This window comes from Coregonus lavaretus (assembly GCF_964263955.1).
Source record: "Coregonus lavaretus genome assembly, chromosome: 11".
Classification (NCBI taxonomy): Eukaryota; Metazoa; Chordata; class Actinopteri; order Salmoniformes; family Salmonidae; genus Coregonus; species Coregonus lavaretus.
In genome coordinates, this window is record NC_139998.1 from 3,922,682 (window position 1) to 3,948,199 (window position 25,518).

Below are 25,518 nucleotides of genomic sequence, written 5' to 3' on the forward strand. Positions count from 1 at the left end.
TTTGACCCTACGGGGGGAGATCTTGCGTGGAGCCCCAGATCGAGGGAGATTATCAGTGGTCTTGTATGTCTTCCATTTCCTAATAATTGCTCCCACAGTTGATTTCTTCAAACCAAGCTGCTTACCTATTGCAGATTCAGTCTTCCCAGCCTGGTGCAGGTCTACAATTTTGTTTCTGGTGTCCTTTGTCAGCTCTTTGGTCTTGGCCATAGTGGAGTTTGGAGTGTGACTGTTTGAGGTTGTGGACAGGTGTCTTTTATACTGATAACAAGTTCAAACAGATGCCATTAATACAGGTAACGAGAGGAGGACAGAGGAGCCTCTTAAAGAAGAAGTTACAGGTCTGTGAGAGCATTAAATCTTGCTTGTTTGTAGGTGACCAAATACTTATTTTCCACCATAATTTGCAAATAAATTCATTAAAAATCCTACAATGTGATTTTCTGGATTTTTTTTTCTCAATTTGTCTTTCATAGTTGACATGTACCTATGATGAAAATTACAGGCCTCTCTCATCTTTTTAAGTGGGAGAACTTGCACAAATAGTGGCTGACTAAATACTTTTTTTCCCCACTGTATATATGTAGTATAGATTTTGTATATTTTTTTTACTACAACCGCCAACCACATTAGGACTCAGGAGCCCACTCTCAATCAGTGTAGACAGCCTGCTGCTACCTGCTGCTGATCTGCTAATCATAAGATGTAGGGTGGAGAGGAGGTTGGGGGGCCCACGTGGGTATCTGGGGGCCCTGCCTTGATTGGGTAACTGATTTTTAAAAAACTCTAAAAAACTACATAATAAATATACTAAACAAAAATATAAATGCAACATGTAAGCTGTTGGTTTCATGAACTGAAATAAAATATCCCAGACATTTTCCATACGCACAAAAAGCTTATTTCTCTAAAATTTTGTACAGAAATGTGTTTGCATCCCTGTTAGTGAGCAGTTCTTGTCACACAACAGTGTTGTCACACAACACAATGCCACAAATGTCTCAAGTTTTGAGGGAGCGTGCAGTTGGCATGCTGACTGCAAAAATGTCTACTAGAGTTGTTGTCAGAGAATTGAAAGTTAATTTCTCTACCATAAGCCGTCTCCAGCATCGTTTTAGAGAATTTGGCAGTACGTCCAACCGGCCTCACAACCGCAGACCACGTGTAACCACGCCAGCCCAGGACCTCCACATCTGGCTTCTTCACTTGTGGGATCGTCTGAGACCAGCCACCCGGACAGCTGATGAAACTGAGGAGTATTTCTGTCTGTAATAAAGCCCTTCCGTGGGGAAACACTCATTCTGATTGGCTGTGCCTGGCTCCCCAGTGGGTGGGTCTGGCTCCCAAGTGGGTGGGCCTAGGCCCTCCCAGCCCCACCCATGGCTGCGCCACTGCCCAGTCATGTGAAATCTATAGATTAGGGCCTAATGAATTTCAATTGAGTGATTTCCTTATATGAACTGTAACTCAGAATTTTTTGGAAATTGTTGTATGTTGTTTTTAAATTTTTGTTCAATTTAAATGTGACTAGTCAATTGTGTGAGTCAGGGGCTGGGCCCCCCCCAAAAAATGATGTTCTTCTTTTTATTATTATAATTTTTTATCCAACCACACGAGCCCGCTCTCAATGTTCAAAATACACCAGATAGAATAACGTAGCCACAGAGGATCAATAGTTTATAAAAAAATTACTGTGGATTAAGTTTTCTCACCAAAATAAAGGAAAAACCAACATCAAGTGTCTTAAAAGTGTGTTGGGCCACTACGAGCTGCCAGAACAGCTACAATGCACCTTGGCATAGATTTTATAAGTGGACCTAAACCATGTAAGGAAAATGCACCCCACACCATAATATATTTACTCAAGTGTTTCCTTTATTTTGGCAGTTACTGGTATGTCTACAGTCGGGAAGGCCACAGTTTGGGCAACACGCGCCAAATATACAGCTTGTTGCGTTGTGGCCATAGACATATAATCCATAGAAGGGTTTTGCAACATCTTACCCTGGCAATTTGACTGTTAAACTCATGGGTACACTACCAACGGATGACAGTCCTGACTTTAATGGGAACTGCCATCTATGGATTATATTTCTATGGTTGATTGTGGCTGTTGGTTTACCTTTTGCAGATTTCAAAATACAATTGCAGGAAAAACATCCAGTTTGGAGAGAGACGTGGGGAGAGACAGGGAGAAAGACTACCTCTGGGCTCTAAATACAGGGTGGAGAGCGAACATGCGTGTACAACGACACACACAGACCAAATTCAATGAACTTATTATTTACATTTCAACTTGGGTCATGAAGTCCACCACTGGAACCGCAAGCATCCGTAGACGGAGACAGACAGAGACAGATAGACATACAGAGAGACATGAGGTCACAGAAGTTTGCTTCCCCAAAAACCTAAACAGACCCAGACCCAGCCTGTATTACAGACAACACTACAAGTCTCTGTCTTTCATCCTTCACCCAGTTCCCCACAAACTGAAGGGGAATCCCGGGTCAGCTTTGGTTCTTCTCTCTTTCCTCTCTCTTTCTTCTTTAACGTGAAGAACCCAGCCAGACACATATTAGTTTTGGGAGTGTACTGTATTCCTTTAGAGCTTTAGTTTTCCCCTCGTTGCCATAGGATCTGTCTGGTTGGCACCAGGCCAAGCCGGGAACCACAGAGCCAGTCTGTCAATGATGTAGTGATGTAGTCGTCTAGTCCAGTGATGTTTTATTACAGTGAGGTTGTCCTGTGGTGTTTTTACTCCATTGATATAGTCCTGCTGTGTCACGTTCGTTGAATGACGGGTCAGACCAAGGCGCAGCGTGATATACGTAAATGTTTATTTAACTTAATAAACACTCGACTCGACAAAACAACAAACAAAACAAAACGTGATGTCCAAAGTAGCACACACAACAAACCTTACACGGAAAAAGATCCCACAACTAGACAGTGCCAATAGGCTGCCTAAGTATGGTTCCCAATCAGAGACAACGAGCAACAGCTGCCTCTGATTGGGAACCACACCGGCCAACATAGAAATACACATACTAGATAATAAACATAGAAAACGCACAACAAAGAATATACACACCCTGACTCAACATTGAAGCGTCCCCTGAGTCAGGGCGTGACATGCTGTGGCTAGTGAGGTTCTACAGTAACTCCAGTAATGTAGTCTTGTGGTACGGTGGTCCTGTCACTCAGAGTTAGATTTACACAGAAAATCAATAGCTAGTTAACCTGCTGGATACACAGTTGATAGATTGGGGCTACACTGTGGCTACCTGGCATGGATTGACTTGTCCCTGAGTAACACTGTGAGATTTGAACTTATTGCTGATTAGCTCATCAATCTCCTTTCATTGGCTCATCAATAAGGATCTGTGATTTCCCCAGCAAGTATATTGTTGTAGATCACTACTATGGAACAGTGGGTGGTTAGATCAGATAACATAACACTCCCGGTGTGTGACTCAGACCTCCAAAGCAAGCCATTCTCCCTAGGCTTATTTGTTGGGTGGAGTAACATTTGTCATAGTTGGCATCTGTGACTGGTTGCAACCCCCCGCCTCCGGGACTGCCCAGCACCTGCACACATATGTGCCCCCACCTCTCCCTCTCCTCCGCCTATTCCTTCTCTCCCTTCCCTCTCTCCCATATAAATATCATTACTTTTACTAATTATATATTTCTACCCCCTCCCTCCCTCCCCCAGGGGACTCCTTCTCACCTCACACCCCTTACCCTCCACCCCTCCCCCCTCTCTAATTGCCAGACCCTCGTGAACACCTGTGCTCTGTGCTCGTTAGGCTCGCAGCAGGGAGGGTGTTAGAGGGGTGTTGGTGTGGGGCATGTTCTCTGCCAGATAGATACACATCACACTGGTTAATTATCTAGTGTCAGTATGTAGTCTACTGTGTGTTACTGGAGAGGTGGGCCTGTGTTTGTATGATTTCTATCATAATAATTACAGGACTATGACCTAGTGTTGTTGTTGATCTTGATCTTGATTCTGTAAGTAATTTGCATTCACCGTAATTGGTGATTAAGATACTTTACAGGGAGGTAATGAAATTAGAGCCATACCTCTGGCTTGAGCCCAAAGTGTTTCATAATATCTTCATATTATATTAGTCACCTCTGGTTCCTTCAGCCATTTATATGGGGGAAATTAATGGGGAAAGAATAGGAATTTGGGATAAACGCTGAAAATAAGGTCTGAGGTTAACACAGGCTTTTTTTTCTATGAGATAACATCAGTAAGTTAACATGACCTTTATGAATTATGAAGCCTTTATCTGCATTATGTGCTTGTTTACATTACATAAATGCTTCAAAATTCACTAAAAGTGACGTTAGTTGATGAAGATTATCTCATAGAACAAAACTTAAGTCAGTGTTTACCACAGACCTTATTTTCAGCATTTATCCAAAACCCCTCCAAAAACCCACTTAATTTCACCATAGGCTTTGGGCAAAAATCGAACCAAATCTAATTTTATTGGTCACATACACATATTTAGCAGATGTTATTGCTGGTGTAGTGAAATGCTTGTGTTCCTAGCTCCAACAGTGCAGTAGTATCTAACAATTCACAACAACACACACAAATCTAAAAGTAAAAGAATGGAATTAAGAAATATATCAATATTAGGACGAGCAATGTCGGAGTGGCAGTGACTAAAATACAGTAGAATAGCATAAGTATATACATATGAGTTGAGTAAAGCTGTATGTAAACATTATTAAAGTGACCAGTGATTCCATGTCTATGTTTATAGGGCAGCAGCCTTTAAGGTGCAGGGTTGAATAACCTTGTGGTAGCCGGCTAGCGATGGCTATTTAACAGTCTGATGGTCTTGAGATAGAAGCTGTTTTTCAGTCTCTCGGTCCCAGCTTTGATGCACCTGTACTGACCTCACCTTCTGGATGATAATGGGGTGAACATCGGGTGCTGTAGGTGTACTGGAGGGCAGGCAGTGTGCCCCCGGTGATGTGTTGGGCAGACCGCACCACCCTCTGGAGAGCCCTGCGGTTGCGGGCAGTGCAGTTGCCGCACCAGGTGGTGATACAGCCTGACAGGATGCTCTCAATTGTGCCTTCTTCACCATACTGTCTGTCTGTGTGGACCATTTCAGATTGTCAGTGATGTGTACACCAAGGAACTTTAAGCTTTTCACATTCTCCACTGCGGTCCCGTCGATGTGGATAGGGGCGTGCTCCCTCTGCTGTTTCCTGAAGTCCACGATCAGCTCCTTCGTTTTGTTGACATTGAGGGAGAGGTTATTTTCCTAGCACCACTCCGCCAGGGCCCTCACCTTCTCCCTGTAGGCTGTCTCGTCATTGTTGGTAATCAGGCTTACTACTGTTGTGTCGTCTGCAAACTTGATGACTGAGTTGGGGGCGTGCGTGGCCATGCAGTCATGGGTGAACAGGGAGTACATGAGGGGGCTGAGCACGCACCCTTGTGGGACCTCTGTGTTGAGGATCAGCGAAGTGGAGGTGTTGTTTCCTACCTTCACCACTTGGGAGCGGCCCGTCAGGAAGTTCAGGACCCAGTTTCACAGGGCGGGGTTCAGACCCAGGGCCCCGAGCTAAATGATGAGCTTGGAGGGTACTATGGTGTTGAACGCTGAGCTATAGTCAATGAAGAGCATTCTTACAAAGGTATTCCTCTTGTCCAGATGGGATAGGGCAGTGTGCAGTGCGAGTGCATCGTCTGTGGATCTATTGGGGCGGGTGTCAGGTAAGGTAAGGTAGAGGTGATATGATCCTTAACTAGCCTCTATGCACTTCATGATGACAGAAGTGAGTGCTACGGGGTGATATAAATTTAGTTCAGTTACCGTTGCTTTCTTGGGTACAGGAACAATGGTGGACATCTTGAAGTAAGTGGGGACAGCAGACTGAGATAGGGAGAGATTAAATATGTCCATAAACACTCCAGCCAGCTGGTCTGCGCATGCTCTGAGGACGTGGATAGGGATGCCGTCTGGGCCGTGCATGGCGGAGTTAGTGCCTTCAAAAAGAAGCCATTACTAATGCTCTCTATTACAACACGCTGTTAGGAATTTACTATTTTGCCTGTTGGTTGCTTCTTTGTGTGTTTATTTCAATGTGTGTGAGTGGGTGAAGAAAAGATTACCAAATAACTTACAGAAACGAATTTGATTCGGTTCATATTCTTTGGGTAAAGCAGTGCTTCTCTCACCTCACACTCCTTTTTCTTTCTGTCTCTCCACAGTGACTGTCTCCACCAGTACGTATTTTGATGGTCTGCTGGTGACCGGTCTCTATACGTCCACTCCTGTCCAGTCTGCTCCTATCCCTGCTCCTGCTGCATTCGGCTTCGGTAAGTCAACCTATCAGTTCTTGACATCCTCAGTAACAATATGATAGCCAATGAATGACATCTACTATGACGCTTAGACCTAAAAGACGAATAATCAACTGAATATTCCATAGTGGACTATTATATGATTTCCTTTCTTTGATCAGCAGTTACTGGCAAATCACTTGTCCCCTATGGTTACAGAACAATGCATAAATGAATGAATGAAAGGAAACCACTTTAGTGTATTCCAGTTCCTCCTCCACAGGCCTCTGATCCCAGTCCAGACTCAGTCAGACTGCTCACAACCCAAAGAACACACACAGCCCATCAGACAGGCTATGATGGATGAGACTGGGGTTGAGTCTGGGGATGATGTGGCCTGGGGTTGGGGTTTATACACTCTTACTGTTTAATGGTAGAAAGAACAAAAACTGAGATCTGTCCATAGAGGGGGGAAATACCATAGAGGTACAATATGTTCTGTTAAATTATTTGGGAAATACATTATAAAGAGAAGACTTATCATTTAGACAATAGTTGGAACAATGGACAATAGAGAAAGAAACCAAATCCAATGGATCATACTGTAGTAGACTGTAGTATTGACAATTCACCCTCAGCTAGTGTACAGGTCAAGCAGTCATATGTACACAAAAGGTCATGCAGCTCTTCTTGGGAACTGCTTTTGGAACTTTCCAAAGATGGAATTATGGGAAGTTCTGTGAAAACACGTCTGTAATGTCATAGCTTAATCTGTACCGTCAGCGTTAGCCATGGGCTTGAAGTTCAGTGCAAAATGTGCGCTGCATGTGAGAGAGAGCGCGACATTTCAGCAGCAGGTATAATGACAGGCAAACTAACTAGATAGCCAATTCTAAACATAACTTGTAGTAGTTATCTCTCTACTTAACTATAGCTAACTAAGCATTAATGTCGTTGTCGCCTTCTTTCCACTAAATAAATCTGCACTGTTGAAAAACTGGGATTCCCCTCTATTAAACAGTAGCCGTGTAATTGCGACGACGTGGCATAATTGACAAATAACTTGCTGTGCATAGATCTCCCCTGAAACATGAATATTTGAGCCTTATATATAAACATGTCTAGTTAGATACCTTGTTTTGAAGTATCCTACCTTATCCATTTGATCCCTGATTCATTGAATGAGGGAATAATTTGATAAAAACAAAAGTATTTGGTTGTAATGTTGCAATATTTTATATCAAGCGTGGCCACCATCCTCCAAGATAGCTACTGGGTGTGCAGGCTTTTGTTCAAACCCTGGTCTAACCATATTGTAGCCTAAACATCAGCTGCTCAACAGGACCTTAATAAGCAGACTAGGGTGTTTCAAGGGCACAATAGTAGGAGATGGAAGGCCTACATGTGATCAGATACAGCAGTCTTCAAGTGTCAATAATGCTTACTTTTTCACGTAGGCTCTAATAATAGTCATGAAAATTTGGTTAAAGTCATAGAGAAGTCATGGACTCTATAGCGTACCATTTGTGAATTTTGGTGAACATAATCTAATGGACAGACTTGGAAAAAGATAGCATCTGCACTTCTTTCATCCCAAGTCAAGCACTGACTGTATGTGTTCAGTGGCTCTGCTCTGATTCCTGTAGTCTCTCTCTCTCTCTCTCTCTCTCTCTCTCTCTCTCTCTCTCTCTCTCTCTCTCTCTCTCTCTCTCTCTCTCTCTCTCTCTCTCTCTCTCTCTCTCTCTCTCTCTCTCTCTCTCTCTCTGTCATTTAGGCTGAAAGGAGAAAGAGGATGAGAGGGAGCACAGTTTTAGAGAGTGGAGAAAATGAAAGAAGAGAAGCAGAGTGGCAGACAGATATATTCTGTCTGTATGTGTCCTTTAACCAATTAATGTCTATAGTGGGGTAATATGTGATATGTGTACTGTATATTATATATACCTCACATGTGACCCATAATAAGACTAAGCAATTAGCATAATACAATGTTTATCTGACTCCATAAAGATGATTTAGCAATATGCAAGAAATTATAGTTGAGTTATAGTAATAGGCAATCAAGAAAGGTCTAAGAATTGTCTATCAAAGGCAAATAGATTGAATTAACATTGTAAAACGAATGATTACGTTATACAAAGCATAAGCTTAAGTTTCACAAAGCATAAACAAGCATTACAAAGCATTATTCTAGGCATGAAGATCTTAGAGTTACAAAGCAAAGCATGAACATAACAGACCAGATCTGCCAGATCTGACTTGTTTGTATTCCAAATCTATTGTTGACCAATCCACAGACCAAACCAAAGGTAATAAAACCAACCAACATCCATCTATGTGTGATGACCTGAGGGGGTGGGCTGGGTGCAATAGAGATAAGACAGCATTCATAAGAGGACAATTCCATACAGTGTCATAAGAGTTCCCTCTGAACAACTACAAGTAATCACAGAGATCATACATCCATATACTGTACCACATACACAGAGAAACACAGGTAGACACATAAGTGCGCGCGCACACACACACACACACACACACACACACACACACACACACACACACACACATACACACACACACACACACACACACACACACACACACACACACACACACACACACACACACACACACACACACACACACACACACACACACATACACATACACACACAAACACACTTTGGAGACACAGAAATGCCTTGCCTCTTTATATCACTCCACTCCCTCTGAAAAACAACACACCACAGCCACACTACATTCTCCATAAAATGAAAAAACCTTTGAGCCTGAACTTTTACTGGGTTGTAAGAACTCAACACCCACTCATTGTCGGATTAGCAAGAGTGTGACGGAGGTGCCAGTTTGGGCGGGACTGTAGTGTGTGTGTGTGTGTGTGTGTGTGTGTATGTGTGTGCGCGCGTGCGTGCGTACGTGTGTGTGTGTGTGTGTGTGTGTGTGTGTGTTCGTGTGAGTGCGTGTGCGTGTGTTTGAGGGACAGATTATAGGTACCAGTTATGGCAGACTGGAGTATGCCAATGCCATGGTTATATGGCCTCTGGTTTGAGCCTTGGGTGAGTGACATGTGGTTAGCTTAGTGCTTAAAGCTACAATCTGGGATTTGTATTTCACCCAAACAGCAGCCCTGGTATTTAAACCGGGAGACTGGGCTGGAGAAATGTAAATGATAACTCATAAAAAGTTATAAAAATGCCTGTAAATATCCCATAAAGTGCCTTTAACTCCTACTGTATGTAGCTCTGAGCTGAGGTTCAGGCTCTTGCACAAGCACATGGGTGGCTGGCTAACCACAGCACTTTATGGTGTAGTAATTAGCATGCTACGCTACCTCTGCTCTATGGTTAGCTACATGGTGACATGCTGGAACAGAAAACAATGTTATGTTAGGCAGCCAGGCACTATTGAGAGCGGTAACATAGTGTCCATTGACTCTGGTCTTTATTGAAGTTTAAGTGTAGTGTACTGTAGTGTATTCACAGGACCCATAGTTTGGCTGATCTGTAACAACCACAAGAGCTGATTTATTTTAAATGTGCCGTACTGCAAGGAGAGAGAACGTAGATAGACACAATGCTGTATAAAATGATTATTTAATTACTTTTTTACTATTTATTTTACAACGTGACAATATCTTCTTAGAGACATTTGCATTTTGCATCTTTATGCATTAAATGATTGTCTGTGTGTTCATGTGTGTGTGTTCCTGTGCTCAGTCGTCCGCGTTTAGAAGGGGATTTCTTTCTTTACACACCCTGTTGCCAGAAAAGCAGCATGAGATTTAAACTCAGTGAGCTGCTCGAGAATTTCAACTGAATTTCAATCACTTTGTGTTTCCCTTCTTTTGACTTTTATTCCATTAATAAACCCTTTCTTTCCATTCCAAGGCTTTTGGCTTCTAAAAGGAAACTCATACAGTTTATATTTGCCCTTTAAAATTGGCATCGTCCTTGATGTGTTTGTGTGCATGCGTATGTGTGTGAATTGTAATTTCTGTACACACACCGAACACACACACACGCACACCAATCACACACACACATACACACAAACACACACACACACACAAACACACACACACACATAAACACACACACACACAAACACACACACACACACACGCACACACACACACACATAATTAAACAGAAGTGATTAAATTATCTATAGGACCCCGCAGTGTGTATAATGACTCAGAAAGCAATGTCACAGTTACACTGATTTGTAGCTGCACCACTAATGAATGCAAAATGTTTCACAGATGCATCATCATTTACTGAAACAAAGAAAGCCTCTGTAATGTCACTTCTTGTGTAATGCATTTGAAACCCAGGCATGTCGGGAGGGAAAGGATTCAGTAAGGCTCTCTGCAGTCAACTATTGATTAAGCTAGCAGATTGCTCAAGACTGACTTCGAAATTGGACATCTGTCCATGTCCTGAGGACATTTTTACACTTTAGTCATTTAGTAGACGCTCTTATACAGAGCGACTTACAGTTAGTGCATACATTTATTATGTTTTTTAAATTTTATTTATTATTTATTCTTCTTCTTATTTTTTTATTTTTCTCATACTGGCCCCCCATGGGAATCGAACCCACAACCCTGGCGTTGCAAGCGCCAGCTCTACCAACTGAGCTACACGGGGGACGTCGGGGAAGTCAAATTGGTAAAATCATGAGATCTTGTTGTGATCAAGAAAGCGCTTTGGAAATGTCACAGAGACTGAGAGAACATAATGCTTGAGAGACAGAGAGAGAGTGCAGATAGACAAATAAAGAGGGCAGAGACATTAGAGTAAAGGAGCGGAGAGAGCGAGAGAGAGAGAGATGGTGGGAAGGAGGACAGAGAGAAGGAAAGAGAGGGATTACAGAGAAAGCAGAGATGTGTAATTGCAGAAAATTGCTAAAAGATGAGCATGAGGGTATAACAAGAAAGTGACGGATGAAAACCAGACAGCGAGAAGGAATTAGTGAGAGAGGCAGAGGAAAGAGTTAGGAGAGGGGGAATTAGTGAAAGACTAGAGGGTGGATGGAGGGAGGAGGAGAAATAGAAGTGATGCCAGGTGAAAAGAGGATGGAATGAGCAGCGTTCCATCAATCCCAGTGACAGTGTGTGTGATTGGTGTTGCTGCAGTGATGCTGAGTCGGATGGAACCTTCAGTCATTGATGGATGTCTCATTTGGAGCGCTCCGTTTACATTCTCCTTAATTTGCATGTCTTGAGGTATTTGTGGGGCGTGTTTGGTGCCTGCGAGAGAGGATCAGTCAAACACACACACACACTGTGACAAAGTGCACCTCTTAACAGCCACTCCACCCACACACAGATAAAGAAATACATGATGGATTAAATATCCCTCTGCACCTTCACCTGTGGTTGAGGGATGAGGGGTGACACGCAGGCAACTCCGCCTTCCTCTCATCTCTCTCTCTCTCTCTCTCTCTCTCTCTCTCTCTCTCTCTCTCTCTCTCTCTCTCTCTCTCTCTCTCTCTCTCTCTCTCTCTCTCTCTCTCTCTCTCTCTCTCTCTCTCGCTCTCTCTCTCTCTCTCTCTCTCTAACACACACAGGCACACACGTGTACACACACACACGTGTACACACACCCTTACACACTGATCATAGTGAAGGCTGAAGGTCAGTGTCAGGGCCCTCTCTGCTGTGGAGTCAGATTGGATGTCAGTTAGCTGTCGGGGAGATGAGAGATGGCAGCCCATCATGATGTTATGTACAGACACACTACCTGGTGTGTTAGATGTTAGATAGGTTCCAGGAGCCTGTGTTTGTGCCTGTGTGTCTTCTGTACTTACAGTCCCAGGAGAGAGTGAGGGGGAGAGGAAGAGGTAAAGGAAGAGCGAGAGTAGAGGAAGAGAGAGAGAGGGAGAGAGAGAGAGAGAGAGAGAGAGAGAGAGAGAGAGATGAGAAGATTAAAAAAGAGAGAGCGAGAGAGATGAGAAGAAAAAAGAGAGAGAGAGAGAGAGAGAGAGAGAGAGAGAGAGAGATGAGAAGAAAAAAGAGAGAGAGAGAGAGAGAGAGAGAGAGAGAGAGAGAGAGAGAGAGAGAGAGAGAGAGCACCACTGTGTCTGTATGCTTCTCCGCATGCTTCAATCAGAGCATCCAAGTGGAGAAAGATAGCGGGAGATGATGCTGAGAGAAAGCAGGGATAAAGAGAGAGGGAGGGGAAAGTGAAGAGTGGAGGGGTGGAGAAGAGAGGGGGGAGGGAGAGAAGAAGAGTGTGGGGTAAAGAGCAATGGAGGGGTGGAGGGAGGAGAGGGAAGTGGTTCCCATGTGGTTCGGAGCTGTCAGTCCCTGTGAGACTTCAAAAGCTCTGCCCTCTTTGTGATCAAGCTGCTATGCACACACACACACACTCACACACACACACACACACACACACTTCCACACACACACACACAGATTCATACTCATACACCCTCTCCCTGTGATCAGGCTGCTCCCTGACTGTGCCACTTAGAGAATGATGAATGTTCACACACAAACACACACACACACACAAAGACACACACACACACACACACACACAAAGACACAAACACACACACACACAAAGACACAAACACACACACACAAAGACACACACACACTCACATACTCTGAAGTATATTCACATTCTCCTAACATGCGCACACAGACTGAAACTGATGCTGACATGCAGGATGCTCATGTGAAAGAAAAGCAGACTTACAGTTAAACAGTGCCAACCTTGAGAACTCTGCCAAGTCAAATCTCATGGAGACTCAGTCAAGGGCAAATTAATTTGATTAATTCGAATGTATGTTTCAGCACAATATTCCAAATGCCTGTATCACAATAATAATTTATTTCAATATTTTATGAGCGTTTACATTAATGATTAATTGTTTTCGTCTTTTTGGTCTCGTCTCCTTCGCTCCTTCTGCTCTGACTGGGCACCTTCCCATTTACACACACACCAAGCCCCTCCCCTTGCCACTCACATCAAAAAATATGAGAGATCACTTCCTCCTCTCTGACAAGCGGTTTCAACTCACTATTTGCATTTGAGGTTTGGTCCAACAGGGTCAGTCATGTGGACACCGAAAGACATTGAGACATTATTTTACTGTAATAGAGGAGAAGTTAACCTTTCTAACGATACCCTTTTAATGTCTCAACTACTTAAACTGCTTGCAGAGCAGACACTACTAAAACAGGAGTATCAATGAACATTGATTCTGGAAAATGTATCTCAGTTTGTTGCGTGGCAGTGCGGAACCACCTGTCACTAGCAGCATTTTAGCCATAGACTGTTATACTAGCTGTCTAGTCTGTGTTTTATAAATGTGCAATAAGAAGAAGACACAATTATAAAAGGGAGCGGTCGGAATTCACACAATTGTTACCCGGAGGAAAATGGGGGAGGGCTTTTTACATTTCAGTTAAGGGGAGGGTTTAGTATTTTTTTATTTAGTCCAGGGGAGGGTCATGTAATTTGTAATCGATTACATTTGACATTGCTCAGTGTCTGAGAATTAGCTGCTTATTATACAGTCTATTCGGGAAGTATTCAGACCCCTTCCCTTTTTCCACATTTTGTTACGTTACAGCCTTATTCTAAAATGGATAAAATAAAACATTTTCCTCAACAATTTACACACAATACCCCATAATGACAAAACAAAAACAGTTTTTTTGAAATGTTTGCAAATGTATTAAAATAAAAAAAGTATTCAGACCCTTTGCTATGAGACTCGAAATTGAGCTCAAGTGCATCCTGTTTCCATTGATCATGCTTGAGATGTTTCTACAACTTGATTGGAGTCCACCTGTGGTAAATTAAATTGATTGGACATGATTTGGAAAGGCACACACCTGTCTATGTAAGGTCCCACAGTTGACAGTGAATGTCAGAGCAAAAACCAATACATGAGGTTGAAGGAATTGTCCGTAGAGCTCCGAGACAGGATTGTGTTGAGGCACAGATCTGGGGAAGGGTACCAAAAAATTTCTGCAGCATTGAAGGTCCCCAAGAACACAGTTGCCTCCATCATTCTTAAATGGAAGAAGTTTGGAACCATCAAGACTCTTTCTAAAGCTGGCCCCCGGCCAAACTGAGCAATCGGGGAAGAAGGGCCTTGGTCAGGGAGGTGACGAAGAACCTGATGGTTACCTGATGGTCAACCTGATGGTCACTCACTCCCAGAGTTCCTCTGTGGAGATGGAAGAACCTTCCAGAAGGACGACCAGCTCTGCAGCACTCCACCAATCAGGCCTTTATGGCAGAGTGGCCAGACAGAAGCCACTCCTCAATAAAAGGCACATGACAGCCCACTTGGAGTTTGGCAAAAGGCACCTAAAGGACTCTCAGACCATGAGAAACAAGATTCTCTGGTCTGATGAAACCAAGATTAAACTCTTTGGCCTGAATGCCAAGTGTCACGTCTGGAGGAAACTGGCATCATCCCTACGGTGAAGCATGGTGGTGGCAGCATCATGCTGTGGTTATGTTTTTCAGCGGCAGGGACTGGGAGACTAGTCAGGATTGAGGGAAAGATGAACGGAGCAAAGTACAGAGAGATCCTTGATGAAAACCTGCTCCAGAGCACTCAGTACTTCAGACTGTCTCTGAATGTCCTTGAGTGGCCCAGCCAGAGCCCGGACTTGAACCCGATCGAACATCTCTGGAGAGACCTGAAAATAGCTGTGCAGCGACGCTCCCCATCCAACCTGACAGAGTTTGAGAGGATCTGCAGAGAAGAATGGGAGAAACTCCCCAAATGCAGGTGTGCCAAGCTTGCAGCGTCATACCCAATATGACTCAAGGCTGTAATCGCTGCCAAAGGTGCTTCAACAAAGTACTGAGTAAAGGGTCTGAATACTTAGGTAAATGTTATATTTACGAGGGGCGGTTGTAGAAATGTCTAAAAACCTGTTTTGCTTTGTCATTATGGGATATTGTGTGTGTAAATTGATGAGGAAAAACAACAACAATGTAATCAATTTTAGAATAAGGATGTAACATAACAAAATGTGGAATAAGTCAAGAGGTCTGAATACTTTCCGAATGCACTGTATCTCGATGTGTGCCTGATGCTGCCCCTCATCCCTGATTCTCTGCTGGGTGCGCAATATCACGTGCGCCTAGTGTGGTCTCAATCAAATGATCCATAGCCTAGGCTATATGAAGAGCATACTCGGAGAAGCATAAGGCAAAGTTATATTTATAAGAAAATGTACTTCCTTACTGAGTTTTTGTGCTGCTGGGATGGTGTATAAAAATCTAGGCTTCACTGCATTACACACTGCAATGTATAGGCTATCCCAATCATGAGCCCTGGCCTGCCCTGCTCTTGCTGATGTAAAATTAAATGGACCTGATTATATGAAGCGATCTACAATGTTGGGGAAAGACATGACTCCGATGCATATGAGATTTCTTTGGTTTGTCTCTGACATTAACAGGCTCTGCTACAACCTTCTATAGCCGAGGAGACAAAACATTGACTTTGCTTGAGAAGTAATATGTGATTCTGTCACTTTCAATTTATGTTCAACATTTCACCAGGCTACTCAACAACATATTAACTCTAAATCAGTCAGGAGCAAGCGAAGTAGCCTAAGAAGGAATGATTTAGGCTATATTATTATTATTTCAAGCCTACCATTTAAGAAACAAATTGTGAAGCATTTGTGACACGCTACAGGCTGGCAGGAGCGCAACAGCACTTCAACAACATGCCTATACATTTCGCATTTAGGCTGTATAAAATGAAACAAAACATGTCTTATTAGGCTTATACGGTGCTTTTGAATTCACCTTTAGAAACATGAGTTTGGCCAGTCTTTGGTTTGAGGATCATGTGGTGAGCTATGCATGCCCCGTTTGTTAATTTAGTCTAGCAGATGCTCTTATATTCCCATACCCTAATCACAGTCAACACAAATCTATTTTGTATCAACAATATCATGGAATAAAATAGATTATATATAAAAATGATAGTTTCCCAAATGAAAAAAAGTTTAAAGTGCATAAACTGCATTTTAAACTTTATTTCATTTGTGAGACTATAATTGTTATAGTCTATATGCCTACATTAAAAAACAAATGGCTTTTTTTTATGTCTTTGTAACTTTTTCACTTTCATTATTTAAAATAAAAGTGACTCCAAAATGACACAATACAATATTTACCATTCATTTATATTGGGCACAAAACAAACAGCAAATGCATCCAACAAATTTGTAGAGTCACACTGTGTGCTATGAATATGGGACCTGTCACGATCGTTTACGAACGAGAAGGACCAAGGCGCAGCGTGATAAGCATACATGTTTATTTAACGAATAAACACCACGACAAAACAACAAGTCCAAGGTAGCATACACACAACATACCTTACACGGAACAAGATCCCACAACAATCAGAGACAACGAAAAAACAGCTGCCTCTGATTGGGAACCACCCCGACCAACATAGATCTGCACATGCTAGATCTAAAACATAGAAATCAACATAGCAACACACAACACGGAAAATACACACCCTGACTCAACAAATACAAGTCCACAGAGTCAGGGCATTACAGTACCCCCCCCAAAGGTGCGGACTCCGACCGCGCCACATAAACATAACAGGGTAGGGGCCGGGTGGGCATTCCGCCTCTGAGGCGGATCCGGGTGTGACCACCACTTACTCGCCACCTCCCCGTTGCGCCCCTGGTCTGGTCTGGACCTCGGCGCGCTGCTTCCCCTCTCCTTCCTCCCACGACGTACCAAGCCCTGTCTGGACCCTGGTGTGGGAGACCCCGAACCTGGAGAGGGTTCTGACGTCTGGGTCTGGACTGGAACCGCTGACTGGAGCTGGACCCGACGACGGTGGATCGAACTGCTCTGGCTCCGGAGTGGCGTGGAGTAGCTGACCGGTGCCGGACCAGGCACCGGTGGAACAAGCACGGGCCGTGCCGGACTGGACACACGCACCACTGGCTTGGTGCGGGGAGCAGGAACGGGCTGGACCTGGCTGATGATGCGCACCCCTGGCTTGGTGCGGGGAGCAGGAACGGGCCGGACTGGGCTGACGACGCGCACCACTGGCTTGGTGCGGGGAGCAGGAACGGGCCGTACCGGACTGGCGACGCGCACCACTGGCCTGGTGCGGGGAGCAGGAACAGGCCGGGCCGGGCTGGCGACGCGCACCACTGGCTTGGTGCGGGGAGCAGGAACGGGCCGGACCTGGCTGATGACGCGCACCACTGGCTTGGTGCGGGGAGCAGGAACGAGCCGTACCGGACTGTGGACGCGCACCACTGGCCTGGTGCGGGGAGCAGGAACAGGCCGGGCCGGGCTGGCGACGCGCACCACTGGCTTGGTGCGGGGAGCAGGAACGGGCCGTACCGGACTGTGGACGCGCACCACTGGCCTGGTGCGGGGAGCAGGAACAGGCCGGGCCGGGCTGGCGACGCGCACCACTGGCTTGGTGCGAGGGACAGGAACAGGTCGGACCGGGCTGGTGACGCGCACCACTACCTTGGTGCGAGGGACAGGAACAGGCCGGACCGGGCTGGCGACGCGCACCACTAGTTTGGTGCGAGGGACAGGAACAGGCTGGACCGGGCTGGCGACGCGCACCACTGGCTTGATGCGAGGAGCAGGAACGGGCCGAACCGTACTGGGAACACGCACCACTGCCTTAGTGCGAGGGACAGGAACAGGCCGGACCGGGCTGGTGACACGCACCACTTGATTGGTGAAGGAGCGGGACTGGGTTCCTTCATTAACCCCCGCTCCTTCTGCTTCCTAACCAGCTCCTCTCGCCGTACCTCTACACTTTCCTTCTGCTCCCTCTGAACCAATGACCCCCCTAATCTGGTGGCCTCCTCTGCTAAACAGCGGAACCGCTCTATCGCAGCCTCCCCGCTGCCTCGTCGTCCACGGCGTGAGGCCCCCCCTAATTTTTTGGGGGGATTGTCTCTCCCCCGTGATCATGGCCTCCATCCCTCTTGCCAGACTCTCGCTCATCTCCTCCCAAGTCCATCCTCTCTCCTCGTCACACTGCTTGATCCAGGATTGGTTTATGAACGAGAAGGACCAAGGCGCAGCGTGATAAGCATACATGTTTATTTAACGAATAAACACCACGACAAAACAACAAACGAAACGTGAAGTCCAAGGTAGCATACACACAACATACCTTACACGGAACAAGATCCCACAACTAACAGGTGCCAAAAGGCTGCCTAAGTATGGTCCACAATCAGAGACAACGAGCTACAGCTGCCTCTGATTGGGAACCACCCCGGCCAACATAGATCTGCACATGCTAGATCTAAAACATAGAAATCAACATAGCAACACACAACACGGAAAATACACACCCTGACTCAACAAATACAAGTCCTCAGAGTCAGGGCGTGACAGGACCAAATATTTAACTTTTTACTAATTCACATATTAACTAAATATTTAACTTTTTACTAATACACATACAAGTGAATTTGTCCCAATACTTTTGGTCCCCTAAAATGGGGGGACTATGTACAAAAAGAGCTGTAATTTCTAAACGGTTCACCCTCAAATTAAAGCTGACAGTCTGCACTTTAACCTCTTAGTCATTATATTATTTCAAATCCAACGTGCTGGAGTACAGAGCCAAAACAACAACAAAAAATGTCCCTGTCCCAATACTTTCGGAGCTTAAGTGTGAGACTTTGGACATAGAGGTAGGGCTGAGCGATTTGGCCTAAAAATAATATCTAGATTGTATATCGTGAATCGCCCAAACAATCTAGATATTATTTTTAGGCCATATCGCTCAGTCCTACCTCTATGTCCAAAGTCTCACACTTATTTCCAAGGGCTCTGAAGACTCTGCCTGCGTGTGTGTCCCTGGCACCAGCACTATGGTTGCCACCTCTCCTCAGGCTCTTTGTGTGTGTGTGTGTGTGTGTGTGTGCCTTTCCTTGGGGTATGTGTGTGTACGGCCTGGAGAGTCTGTCTGATGGTTCTACTGATAAATTCATTAGCACTGAAGATTGTCAAAAGAGGAGCGGGTTTTGTATAGGATGTGATTTGTGCTCTTTCTCGGAGACACACACACACATACACACACAGCATCATTAGCTTAGCGTTAGCCAGCTGTAAAAATCTATCAGTGTTGTTGGCATGGTAACCCGCTACACAGATTGGTCTTCTGTATGTCTCTTTCTCAATCCCACAATGCCGCGGGGCGCTAACAGGTGGCTCAACATTTGGGTGCTCTCTCTCAAAGTCCAGTGGAGCGCTAGCTCGGATAATGGTTAAACATTCACACATATACTAACAAGCACCTACACAGTACATGCACACACGCACTCACTGATGCACACATACTGTACCTTTGCATTCGTATGGAGTTCACTTTATATACAGCTCCTCTGGAGAACATAACTCACTCACTCCGTTTCTGAACTCCCACTGAACTGTTTTGATGCACTTTTTTATGCACCATTATGTATCATAAAGATAGAGAATGGCAGAGAGAGAGGAGAGGAACAGAGAGATAGAGGGAGGGAGGAGGGAGTGTAGCAGTAGAGCAGTTGGACTGGGATGGAGATTTCAAAGCGATGATGTTGAGGTCCTGTTTTTTAGCATCCAGTAGAGAACAGCACCCCCCCCCCCCCCCCCCCACACACACACATACACACACACACACACACACACACACACACATACACACACACACACACACACACACACACACATACACATACACATACACACACACACACACACACACACACACACACACACACACACACACACACACACACACACACACATACACACACACACACATACACACACATACACACACACACACGCATACACACACACACACACACACACACATACACACACACACATACATACACACACACACATACACATACACACATACACACATACACATACACATACACACACACACACACACACACACACACATACACATACACACATACACACATACACATACACACACACACACACACACACAACCACACACAACCACACTTCAGAATGGTTATTTTTCTACCGTGTAGAGGCTGGTCCCGTGCCAGAGAGCCGTAAGGGTCGGAAGTGAGAGGGAAAGGGAAAGATGGAGAGATGGAAAGAGAGAGAGGGGTGCAGGGGGTCAGGGGAGAAAGAACAGAATGAGGGAGTGAGAGAGAGAGAGAGAGAGAGAGAGAGAGAGAGAGAGGAAGGGAGAGAAAAGGAGAGAGAAGCGAGAGTGCACCTTTTGTCTCAAAGGCTGCTGTGTTTCTGTGAACAATAGTGGGTTTGCGTCATCTCTACTCTGAACTAGCTCGAAGGGAGATGGGCTTGGAGTAACTTTGCAATTTCCCTTTGTAGCTGTTTTAAAAGCTCTAGGAACTCTAGATAGGTACACCTTGAGAGTGTGGGGGTCTGTGGGGTTTTCTCTGAGGGAGAGTATTGAGTATTTGGTTTTGTACAATTATTTTGTTGTGACAAAGTGCATGCCCATCCAAGGTGCACTCTGAAGTCTATTCATTTTTAAAGTCCCCTGCAAAAACATAATAGAAAACATTTATGAGTCTACTTGATGAAGAGGCTTGGTAGTGGGGTTCCTTTGGGTCTTGAGTTTTCCCTCCTGGTTCCAGTCCTCTATGGTCTAAAAGCTTTATAGAGATATGTTGTTAATATGCCTGGTTCAGGGCACTGCCATGGTCGAGTGGGTAACACTCCTGGCTCATATATGGAGACCAGGGTTCAATCCCCGTCTCCTCCTTTGTCTTCCTTATATCTCCCCAAATAAAGGATTCAAAAATCAACGTAGTGTGGAATTCCACTCTCCAAAAAAAGAAAATGCATTGTTCTGTTTTAAATAATACTGTTGTATATACTCCATCCCTGACCCAAATCTAACAGAGGAAAATGGCTTGATGACCAATGCTTTGTGTCCTTCTTACGAGATCCAGGCTGTTGCTGTGACATACACACACATGCGTGCACATACACACATACACACACATACACACACACACGTACACACAAACACACACACCAGTCTCCGCAGGCCATGCCCCCTCACCTGTCGTTCCCTGTCTCCGTCTCCTCAACATGTTTCACTCAGTTAACTCCGAGAGCGATGCCCCGACCCATAGTTTGTTTGTTTGCTTGTTAACTTAACAGGTGGCGGAGTGGGAAACGGGGAGAGCGTAGGCGCATAAATTAGCACAAGTCAAATCACATTAATTAATCTAGAGCTCAAACTATTAGCTGCGGAGTCGCGTTAAATTAAAAATCTAATTAGCCATGGTGCCTGGTGGGAAAGCCTTGGCGTGCTGGCACTGACACACACAGTGGGACGGAGTAGCAAAAAGGACCGATGGATGGGTGGATGGATGGAGGGCTTTAGGATAGGGCGATGGGGATTGGGCGGTGTGACCCAGCATTGTAACCTCTTAATTGGGCCTCAGGCATGCTGTTGGCTGGTGCTGGCTGGTGGTCCAGATGTCTCAACAACATCTCACGGTTTGACCATTTTGATTTCAGATTCTGACATTTATCCACGTTTCTCCAAACGTCACATTTCGAGGTGTTTTGGACACGCTGGGTTGCTCCTCCTACTGCGTCTCCTCCATTATGCAGCTACAACTGCATGAATTCCGAATGTTTAAGTTAAGGGTTAAGGTTTGGGATAGGGTTAATTTTTTTTTTTTTTTTAAAGAAGTGTCTAGCACTGGGATTAAACATGCAACCCTCAAAGACTTCACTTGCATCTTATGCCCATCCGCCTTCCCTGTCCACAACGCCTATTAAAACCCAAGCCTACTTGATGGTAATAGCACTCACCGTTGCCCCTAGTGGTGGGTTTTAAAGGCATCTCCCGACATCCTCAGGACATGGACGCCTCAAGAGGCACTGTTTCACTGTCTCTCTCATCAATGCTTTCAGTGATACCTAGGGTTGCAAAGCTACCGGTAATTTACTGAAGTTACCAGAACATTGTAACATGTAATCTATGGCAATCTATTGTAACTTTGGTAATTTAAACTTGAATAACTTTTTTTAAATGTATTCATATACTGAGTGTACAAAACATTAGGAACACCCTCCTAATATTGACCCACTTTGCCCTCAGAACAGCCTCAATTCGTTGAGGCATGGACTCTACAAGGTGTCGAAAGCATTCCACAGGGATGCTGGCCCATGCTGACTCCAATGCTTCCCACAGTTGTGTCAAGTTGGTTGGATGTCCTTTGGGTGGTGGACCATTCTTGATACACACGGGAAACTGTTGAGTGTGAAAAACCCAGCAGTGTTGCAGTTCTTGACACACTCAAACCGGTGCGCCTGGCACCTACTACCATAGCCCGTTCAAAGGAACTCACATGTTTTTTCTTGCCCATTCACCCTCTGAATGGCACACATACACAATCCATGTCTCAATTGTGTCAAGGCTTAAAAATCCTTCTTTAACCTGTCTCCTCCCCTTCATCTACACTGATTGAAGTGGATTTAACAAGTGACAACAATAAGGGATCATAGCTTTCACCTGGATTCACCTGGTCAGTCTCCAGTGGGGAGAACAAGTATTTGATACACTGCCGATATTGCAGGTTTTCCTACTTACAAAGCATGTAGAGGTCTGTAATTTTTATCATAGGTACACTTCAACTGTGAGAGACGGAATCTAAAACAAAAATCCAGAAAATCACATTGTATGATTTTTAAGTAATTAATTTGCATTTTATTGCATGACATAAGTATTTGATCACCTACCAACCAGTAAGAATTCCGGCTCTCACAGATCTGTTAGTTTTTCTTTAAGAAGCCCTCCTGGTCTCCACTCATTACCTGTATTAACTGCACCTGTTTGAACTCGTTACCTGTATAAAAGACACCTGTCCACACACTCAACCAAACAGACTCCAACCTCTCCACAATGGCCAAGACCAGAGAGCTGTGTAAGGACATCAGGGATAAAATTGTAGACCTGCACAAGGCTGGGATGGGCTACAGGACAATAGGCAAGCAGCTTGGTGAGAAGGCAACAACTGTTGGCGCAATTATTAGAAAATGGAAGAAGTTCAAGATGACGGTCAATCACCCTCGGTCTGGGGCTCCATGCAAGATCTCACCTCGTGGGGCATCAATGATCATGAGAAAGGTGAGGGATCAGCCCAGAACTACACGGCAGGACCTAGTCAATGACCTGAAGAGAGCTGGGACCACAGTCTCAAAGAAAACCATTAGTAACACACTACGCCGTCATGGAATAAAATCCTGCAGCACACGCAAGGTCCCCCTGCTCAAGCCAGCGCATGTCCAGGCCCGTCTGAAGTTTTCCAATGACCATCTGGATGATCCAGAGGAGGAATGGGAGAAGGTCATGTGGTCTGATGAGACAAAAATATAGCTTTTTGGTCTAAACTCCACTCGCCGTGTTTGGAGGAAGAAGAAGGATGAGTACAACCCCAAGAACACCATCCCAACCGTGAAGCATGGAGGTGGAAACATCATTCTTTGGGGATGCTTTTCTGCAAAGGGGACAGGACGACTGCACCATATTGAGGAGAGGATGGATGGGGCCATGCATCGCAAGATCTTGGCCAACAACCTCCTTCCCTCAGTAAGAGCATTGAAGATGGGTCGTGGCTGGGTCTTCCAGCATGACAACGACCCGAAACACACAGCCAGGGCAACTAAGGAGTGGCTCCGTAAGAAGCATCTCAAGGTCCTGGAGTGGCCTAGCCAATTTCCAGACCTGAACCCAATAGAAAATCTTTGGAGGGAGCTGAAAGTCTGTATTGCCCAGCGACAGCCCCGAAACCTGAAGGATCTGGAGAAGGTCTGTATGGAGTAGTGGGCCAAAATCCCTGCTGCAGTGTGTGCAAACCTGGTCAAGACCTACAGGAAATGTATGATCTCTGTAATTGCAAACAAAGGTTTCTGTACCAAATATTAAGTTCTGCTTTTCTGATGTATCAAATACTTATGTCATGCAATAAAATGCAAATTAATTACTTAAAAATCATACAATGTGATTTTCTGGATTTTTGTTTTAGATTCCGTCTCTCACAGTTGAAGTGTACTTATGATAAAAATTACAGACCACTACAGGCTTTGTAAGTAGGAAAACCTGCAAAATCGGCAGTGTATCAAATACTCGTTGTCCCCACTGTATATATATATATATATATATATATATATATATATATATATACAGTTGAAGTCGGAAATTTACATACACCTTTAGCCAAATACATTTAAACTCAGTTTTTCACAATTCCTGACATTTAATCCAAGTAAAAAATTCCCTGTTGTAGGTCAGTTAGGATCACCACTTTATTTTAAGAATGTGAAATGTCAGAATAATAGTAGAGAGAATTATTTATTTCAGCTTTTATTTCTTTCATCACATTCCCAGTGGGTCAGACGTTTACATACACTCAATTATTATTTGGTAGCATTGCCTTTAATTTGTTTCACTTGGGTCAAACGTTTCGGGAAGCCTTCCAGAAGCTTCTCACAATAGGTTGGGTGAATTTTGGCCCATTCCTCCTGACAGAGCTTGTGTAACTGAGTCAGGTTTGTAGGCCTCCTTGCTCGCACACGCTTTTTCAGTTCTGCCCACAAATTTTCTATAGGATTGAGGTCAGGGCTTTGTGATGGCCACTCTAATACCTTGACTTTGTTGTCCTTAAGCCATTTGCCACAACTTTGGAAGTATGCTTGGGGTCATTGACCATTTGGAAGACCCATTTGCGACCAAGCTTTAACTTCCTGACTGATGTCTTGAGATGTTGCTTCAATATATCCACATAATTGTCCTTCCTCACGATGCCATCTATTTTGTGAAGTGCACCAATCCGTCCTGCAGCAAAGCACCCCCACAGCATGATGCTGCCACACCCGTGCTTCACGGTTGGGATGGTGTTCTTCGGCTTGCAAGCAACCCCCTTTTTCCTCCAAACAACGGTCATTATGGCCAAACAGTTATATTTTTGTTTAATAAGACCAGAGGACATTTCTCCAAAAAGTACGATCTTTGTCCCCATGTGCAGTAGCAAACCGTAGTCTGGCTTTTCTATGGCTGCTTTGGAGCAGTGGCTTCTTCCTTGCTGAGTGGCCTTTCAGGTTATGTTGATATAGGACTCTTTTTACTGTCGATATAGATACTTTTGTACCTGTTTCCTC

The 25,518-nt window shown here is 44.5% G+C and overlaps 1 protein-coding gene across 1 annotated transcript in view; it reads left to right on the plus strand.

Moving 5' to 3' along the window:
* Positions 1-25,518, plus strand: part of LOC311137001 (reelin-like) — a 221,303-nt gene that overhangs the window by 41,832 nt on the left and 153,953 nt on the right. Inside the window, 1 exon segment of the mRNA XM_084171327.1 lies at positions 6,245-6,352. Within this exon segment, the coding sequence (XP_084027453.1) occupies positions 6,245-6,352 (108 nt within the window).